This window comes from Oreochromis niloticus, linkage group LG16, assembly GCF_001858045.2.
Source record: "Oreochromis niloticus isolate F11D_XX linkage group LG16, O_niloticus_UMD_NMBU, whole genome shotgun sequence".
Lineage (NCBI taxonomy): Eukaryota > Metazoa > Chordata > Actinopteri > Cichliformes > Cichlidae > Oreochromis > Oreochromis niloticus.
The window spans coordinates 3,879,998-3,887,983 of record NC_031987.2 but is presented as its reverse complement, the minus strand read 5'-3'; the positions used below and the strand labels follow the sequence as shown (position 1 = coordinate 3,887,983).

General features: G+C 41.3%; 1 protein-coding gene across 1 annotated transcript; it reads right to left on the bottom strand.

The window, feature by feature from the left end:
- asb1 (ankyrin repeat and SOCS box containing 1) lies at window positions 1–6,612 on the bottom strand. Its single transcript, XM_003443297.5, has 5 exons — window positions 6,283–6,612; window positions 5,493–5,631; window positions 3,178–3,480; window positions 2,095–2,477; window positions 1–1,164 (listed from the first exon to the last, which is right to left on the bottom strand). The coding sequence occupies exons 1-5, from the start codon at window positions 6,377–6,379 to the stop codon at window positions 1,034–1,036; spliced, it is 1,053 nt and encodes a 350-aa protein (XP_003443345.1). The 5' UTR covers window positions 6,380–6,612; the 3' UTR covers window positions 1–1,033.
- Between the last annotated feature and the right edge of the window lie 1,374 nt (window positions 6,613–7,986).

Sequence of the window (7,986 nt, the reverse complement as noted above, 5' to 3'; positions counted from 1 at the left end):
TATTATACAATTACATACATTTACTCATTCAAATAGAGATGAAATATATAAAGCACAACTGTCTCAACATGGTCAACATTTAAATGTCAGTGTTTGAGGACAAGATATGCTGTGCAACAGACATGCACAGTACACAGTAGGTGCAGTAGACTCCCAGAGATGGCATCCAATGAATACAAACTTATTCTGTTTATCACAAATAGATTTCATTCACTAGTTGACAGATTGTCAGTGTCACGGAAAAGGAGTTTCATTACATTTGTCGAAACAATCTAAATACCCCCCTGAAAAAAAAGTAATTTTTTTTCTATTTTGATGCTGACGTGTACGTCACAAAATGTAAACTTTTGTGTCCATTACAATCAAGGTCCTTAAATTGCTCATCCGGAACATCACACTCGATTAATTTGGATTACCGTAACTAACTCTGGTCTGATCAATCTTTGAAGCCACTTTTCCCAAACTCAAAGTTAAGGCATGTGGCTAACAAAGAGGATCTACAGTATGGATTTTTTTGCACATTTTTGCCGTCGTTCTGCCTGTTTTACATAAAACAACAACCAAACAATTCAAGGAGCTTCATCTGGACAATATTCTTCTCTGCCCGTGGATGGGATATTTGTAACATGGCTTGTTTAAGTCGTTGCTTCAAATGAGATTCTCGCTCTGGTCGTTGAGCTAAAAAGTGCTACTTGGAGTATCACCAGGAATCATCCTGGTGATCTGGGAGGTCACAAGGCAAACATTTAGAATACACACACAGTTTCCACAAGTCAATACATAACTAAGGCTTCTCTGATAAGATAAGAAGCATTTTACACTGCTAGGAAGATTCTTTTTACATAAATGATGATTTCCAAACAAATATTATTTGGAAAATATTATTAATAATTATTTCTTAATATAAAATAATAAGCAATTAGCAATCTGGGTTTACAGTGTTTATGCAGTAGTGTGTCTTTGGGACTGACTGAGGTTTCTTTTAAGGACTGGGTTAAATGAACATTTGACAAGACCTGTAGGTGGATGACGCTCAGTTTTGGTGAAGCAAGAAAATCTTGATAGGTTCTGGAAGCGGTAATGAAGATATGTGGTTTAGACGATTTTTGCCCATCGTTCTGCGGATCCTGATGCGACACAAATGTGTCAACCTACGAGGGTTTCCTGGGAGAAGAAAAAATAGAGGCAGCTGAACAACTGCATATAATTTTATGCTTTTGTATATGTAGAAGCATAAAAGTGTGGCTTTTAATGACCTTTGTCATTGTACTTTATGGGCTTCTTTATATCAGCTCCTCAGCATCAACAAATGTTCAGAAACATGCATTACAAGGTCCCTGTTTCATGTAAAAGCAGCTAAGCTTTAACACGAGGAAAAATGCTTATTCGAAACATATATGAGATAAATTCCTTAAACTAAAAAGCAGTAATCTGCAGAAAGAAGAACATACGCGTTACTAATGACATTAATGATGACCTCATCGTAAAGCCTCGAAAGCTTTTATTCACAAACTAATGGTGTCTGAAACTACTTCCTTGTTTTCACTTTTACTACACCCGAGAAGACATTTTTCCCATCAATCGGAATTTGTTTTTTGTTTCCATTGGTAACCACAGCTCTCCTCTTTATCACTTGGCCACATTATGCAGAGAAATAATATTTTGATGCACTGCTATGCTGATGACACATTGCTTTATCTCCCAGTAAAATCCACTGACATCAAACCTGATTACTGCAAGAATACGATCGATGCTGAAGCTGAGTGACACGCTGACTGTTATTCATGCTTTTACTTTATATCTCTCAGAACGCTCTATTGGTCTTTTAACAAGTATTAATCAGAAATCAGTTAATGAACTTCATTTTTGTTCAGTATGAACAATCCGAACCAGCAATACGAAATGTAAACATACGACACCGGTTTTATTGATTCTACACTGGCTCTCAAAATTGTGGATTTAATTTTACGAAGCACTACAAAAACTCAAAACTTATCAACTAAAAAAATATTCTGGTGTTGTGAGGAGGTGCACCAAAAAAGCTCCCTGCTGGAGCTTTGTATAAGGCGACAGCATCGTTTTTTTTTAACTTACTCTTTGCTTCCAAGAAGACCCTGAGTGCCTCTGGATCAACTTTCCTTCGATTTGGAGCCTCCAACTCCGACTCATCCCAGGGCACGAGGGCTGGGTTAGCTCCGTGGTCCAGCAGCAGGTGGATGAAGGCCACTTCGCATCCGTGTCGCAGGACCGCATCCAGCAGGCAGGAAGCCAAACCTCGTGTCAAAGCCTCATGGCAGACAGGACCTGTGTAGTTGAAGTCGGGCTGAGCGCCGGCCTGGAGCAGCAGCTGGAAACAGTGAAGGTGGTGGTAGGCTGCGCTTATGTAAAGAGGGCAGACCACTAGAGTGTTGAGGGTTCGAGCACTTAACAGGAGCCGGGGACCCAGCTGGTGGTCCATGTCAACATCAGCATTGAACCTAGGAAAAAGTTAACCATAGACTAAATTTTCTTTCATAAATCCTTGATGTAAACCAAAGGAAAGAATATAGAGATATTTATTATTGTGGAAAAATATAAATTGAGAAGCTTTCCTTTATACAACAAATCCATTTGTTGTGTAAAGGAATTCAGCGTCGGAACATCGTTACCTGGTCTGCTGCACGTCAGGCCTGAAAACTCTGGACTCTAACTGCTGAAAATTTTTCCTCCACAGAAAGTTGGGTCAGATTGAAAGTGCAAGTTTGAGGTCTGTTGTGAAATCGTAGCGTTACGGTGCCAGGGGTCATAATGGGACTTCCAGAATTGATCTAAAAATTGCAGCTGGGGAAATGCTTCTGAATTTAATCGTTGATGGGTTTTTATGTTGATTTTTCGGTCTCATGTTTGTTTTTGTGCTTTCTGGGAAAGGTGACAGAAAATGTTTTTTAAAGTCAGGAAGTTACAAAACAGCTATTGGAAATGATTGCACCACAAAGAAAGTAGTGGATTAAAAATGCAAAGCACAGATAATCTCAAACCATATGAAAAGAAACTGTAATAACTGGAACCGACTCCCACCAGTTTTCAGTAGTGGAATGGAAGATAAAAACCAATTTTCTTTACGAATTTAAACATTTAACCCATATATAAAACTGTTCTGTCCATTTAGACTTCAGTTTGATCCTTCCCAAGGCTCACCTGATGAGCTCCTGCAGTATGTCCAGCCTCCCCACTCGTGCAGCATGGTACAGCGGGGTACTGCGGTGGTGGCGGCTACCATTGGGATCAGCTCCAGCTTCAAGAAGAATCCGTACACAGTCTAGGTGACCATTAACCACAGCTACGTACAGAGCTGTTTGGCCTTTGACATCAACTAGGTCCACCTCGGCTCCCTGAGCGATCAGATAGGCCACGCATGCTGCATGTCCAGCTGTGGCTGCAATCCTCAGAGGGGTGCAGGGCAAACAGCCACAACACCACACAGACTTCTCATTGATACGCCTAACACCAAAAGAGAGAAAGGAGAGGTCCAGGGTAATACGTTTCCAATTCAAGTGCATTTACAAAGGAAAAAACAGTCTCTAATTTTATGGTATGTAAACCAATGCAGAAAAAAAACACATTACATAAAAGCTATAATTTCATTTCCATGTCATTGAGTGAAGTAAGTATTTCATCCCCTACAAACCAGCCAGCATTCTGGCTCCTACAGAATACAATCATTCAGTCAATAACAGAAACTCCTGATCTCAGCTTCTTATATGTATAAAGCACACATGAGCATACAATCAGTTTCTTCCATTTCAACCTCTCCAAAAGATGTCGAAGGTCATCAGGGGTAAGATGGAAGGCCTGTGGGTGCGATTATTCAGAAACTGAAGAAAAATAAAATGACCATCAGTCGCCCTCAGTCTGGAGCTCCAAGGATCATCATGAGAAAAGTGGTGGATCAGCCCAAAACTGCATGAGAGGAGCATGTTAATGGTCTGAAGGCAGTTGTGACCTACACTGGTAACACACTAAACCATAATGGATAGAAATCTCACAGCATCTGCGAGCTCTCCCCTCTGAGGAAAGCACATGCAACAACCTGCTTTGGGTTTGCCAGTGAAGAGAAATACTGAGTATGACCCAAAGAACACCATCCACACATCCAAGCACAGAGGTGGAAACATTATGCTTTGGTGCTGTTTCTCTGCTGAGTGTATAGGACAACTTCACTGCATTAAAGAGTCCAGTGGATGAGGCCAAGTACTGTAAAATCTTCCATCAGCAAGAACACTGATGATGGGACTTGGATTGGTCTTCTAGCATGACAATGACACAAAACATCCCACAAAGGTTACAAAAGAGTGACTGAAGAAGAAGTACATTATGGCCAGTCTCCAGACGTCAGCCCTACAGGAAATCTGTGGAGGGAGCTGAAGCTTTAAGTTGAAACATAAAGCATTTAGAGAGTTTCTGTGAGGAGAGGAGATGTTTGCAAACCTGATGACCAACTACGTCTTACTGCTGTACTTGTCAACAAAGGTTTCTCCACTAAGTACTAACTCATGTTTTGCTTGGGGATCAAATACTTATTTCACTCAATGACATGAAAATAATTTATGATTTTTATGGATTTTAGTTGATATTCTGTACCTCTCCATTAAAATGAAACTACCATTAAAATTAGAGAATGTTTATTTCTTTGTAAGCGAGCAAATTTAAATGTTCACTAGAGGATCAAATCATTATTTCCCTCATTGCATGCATGCCCATGACTATGAGATGGCCCTGTATGTTCTCCAATTGGTAAGTCCAGGCTCTGATTCTGCCGGCAATACAGCATCAATAGGAGGAAAGACTGAAGCTAACAAGAGCAAAGCATTTTGCTGTTGTTAGCAAATACAATGCTTTGGTGGTTACTGGACTGAGCCACTGAACGGTTCTCTGTGTATTTTTAGTCCTCCTGTATTGCTGCAGGGCTGCTTCCCTCCACAAGGCTTCCACAGATATCAGAGTAGTAAACTGTATGCTTTTTACTTTTACTACATCAAATTTAAATTCTGTTACATGCACTACATTTGTAGTATATTGCTTTGACATTGCATTGGCATTAAACTATGATCCTCTAGCTGTATGCAGTATAATGCTATGGGTATTGGAACACACCCATCCTGCTGTGAGATGATGGTAACAGCAGCCTGCTTCTGGTCTGTGTTTACTCCTATGAAAACGATTTGGAATTATGGTATCTTTGGACTTGTTTTGGGGGAAAAGACAGTTCTGCTGTAAGATACATTAACAAATAGACTATTCTGTATTCTTTATACAAAATAAATCTATAGTCTCTCCCAGATTCTGTTGTCTCTCTGTCTGCAATATCATCCCATCCCTCAAAGTGCAGCCTTTGTTTTGGTACCTTGCCATTTTCATTTGTATTGACGTTTTGCTTTATCATTTACCAAGTAAAGCATGTGTTAACTTTGCTAACTAGAGTGCCAAATACTCCTATTACTGCTCGGCCTCACCGTCTGAAGCCGTCTTCCTGCAGCAGGTTCCTCAGGGTGTCCAGATCGCCGACATAGGCCGCGTTGTGGAGACGCATGTCATCCTGCTCCAGGGGTTTGTCGCAGAACTGCTCCTGGAGCCATTCCTTCAGGTTACGACCTGCCAAACACAGCATTTCAGGGAGAATAACAGAAATGAGAAGCTGGTTTTGTCTGGTCTTGCAGGGCGATTTGTTACCATACAAAATGATATTTTGCAGAAACTATTCTGCATATTATCAAGTGTAAATTATATCTCAGCTCCCTTATAGATCATATAGACAAAATACACATAAGGTGGCTGCAGATGAGCAGCATTGGTGTAGTGACATTTTCTCCATATCTGCTCCACGCTGTGCTCAGAGAACTCCCACAGATTGAGATGTACACAGTAAAACAGCTCCTTAAATACACATTAAAAGGATCCACGTTACATTAGGCTATGTTCTTTCTATTACCGGGAGCTTTTCTGCCTGAGTCTACTGGTCAAATCAATCCATTACAACTCTATTACTTGTGTGACTAGACAGAAAAACAGATGAAGTGTCACTGCTATACTGCAGCACTGGAGATGTGAACGCTTCCGGAATCCATTGGCCACACCTTATTAGGCTACACACCGTCCCCTTCTTCCTTCTCCCAACACCACCACATCTGTAATATGTCACGCATATTGGCCGTGCTCTTGCAAACGGGGCACAGTTGCAGGACAGCCTGTGGGTGCTTGCGATGATCAATCATCATCGCTCACGGCTCTCGCAGCCATAGTTACCTGCAGCTGTAGCGCTGGGTAGATCGGACACGGTGATGAGCGGGGGGAAATTGATACTGGGCGGGTCGTCAACATCAGCCTCTGGACCGTCGGCCATGCTCCCAAAATGGTCACAGCGTGAAGCTGAAGGTTTGTGCTGCGGCTGCAGAGCGACACTGGGTCCCCAGAAATAGAGAAACCCAAGCGACCTGGGATCAGATAAGAAGCATGAACGTAAACAAACGTGACTGTGTTGATGAAGACGTCTGCTGCTCCAGCTCACTGCGCTACTTCCTGGCTGAGCTCAGCTGCTGGGATTTAAAGGGGAAACGCTGCGTTAAACGTGGAGCTGATGGTCTCCGACTTCAAAGCACTTTTAACCCATAAGAGATCAAAACATCGCCAACAAAGGCCTAAACGATGTTCATTACGCAATCATTCAATACAAAAAATGTTTCACAAGCGTGCGTTTCTGATAGCCTGTACATAAAAGATGGTTTTGATGCCTTTTGTTTCCATAAAACTTTAGGGGCACATCATATTTAGAAGTCTTCCTAAAGTTCATCACAGTCTCCAATAAATATCAGTCACACTTTGATAATTATGATCGACTAAATGTGTTACTTCCAAGCCTAAACGCCTACATGTTGCTTTAAGGCCCTCACCACAAGACCAGGCATTAAAGTTTAGTGGAAAAAAATCCTTTATTTTTCCGCCAGGACACGTGTCAGAATTAATTATGCTGAATTAAAAATGTAGCAGGCCACTGCGTTACCTCAAATGAATGTGAGGCATAATTTGATGAATGTTCATAGCTCTGCGGTGTAAGTCAAATATGAGATTTGTGAGATCTGTGTGTAGTACGAAGAAGACGCTCTGTTTAACTGATAGTTGCAGCTGAAATTCTGCCAGCTGTGCTAAAACTAATGAGTAATTTTTGGGTGGGCAACATACACCAGGCAGGCAGGCAGCTATGGCTCTCTATGCTGCCTGCTGACAGACATGAGGTCCTGGTGGTGCTCTAAAAATAAACGGACAGGTCAGCAGAGCCATGCGGCCCCATAGGAGGACGGACTGTTTACAGACTGCCATCACTGAACATGGAAACCTGCTGATGGTTAAGAAAGTGCACTTCAGCTAGTTTCATAGTGTTAGTGATGGTGGTCAGTAATAACACGAAATCTGACAAAATACTCAGGTTAGTTCTCACACACACAATCATTTAAAATTATAATTTAATTAAAACAGGATACTTGTGTGTTTTATCCACAGATTAAAGTCGCAAAAGTCATTTCATTTTCATTTGTCTTCAAGATTAGTGAAACTCAAAACAAAAGCAAAAGAGCTTTTGAGCTTAGTACAAATTCAGAGGACAAAGCTCTGAGTCACTTTGTTGTTGAGGCCTGCACTGCATAGTTAAACAGACACGCACAACTGAGGCTTGCCTTCTTTAGCACCGTGTGCTGAAGTCTTTCTGCAAAAGGAGCTTCAGCTAAATCTCCAGGTTGCAAAACAAAGGCTCAGCTGCTGTGAAAGTGATGCTGAAGGGCGTCTTACAAAGATGTCTGCAACAGCGCTGCCATAGAAAGTTGCTGCTACGGTGTCACTGGAGGGTCTGCTGGACGAGTCTTTCACATAAGAGTCTGCTTGAGGGTGTGATTATCAAAAATCTTTAAAAAAAAAAATACATATAAATAAAATCAAATAAAATACAAAAATAATACC

Coding starts and splice junctions, on each gene's coding strand:
- asb1 (XM_003443297.5), bottom strand. CDS start 6,379: ATGGCCGACGGTCCAGAGGCTGATGTTGACGACCCGCCCAGTATCAAT. Junction 5,632..6,282: donor ACCCAGCGCTACAGCTGCAG/GTAACTATGGCT, acceptor TGTGTTTGGCAG/GTCGTAACCTGAAGGAATGG. Junction 1,165..2,094: donor GGTCTTCTTGGAAGCAAAGA/GTAAGTTAAAAA, acceptor TTCTTCTCCCAG/GAAACCCTCGTAGGTTGACA.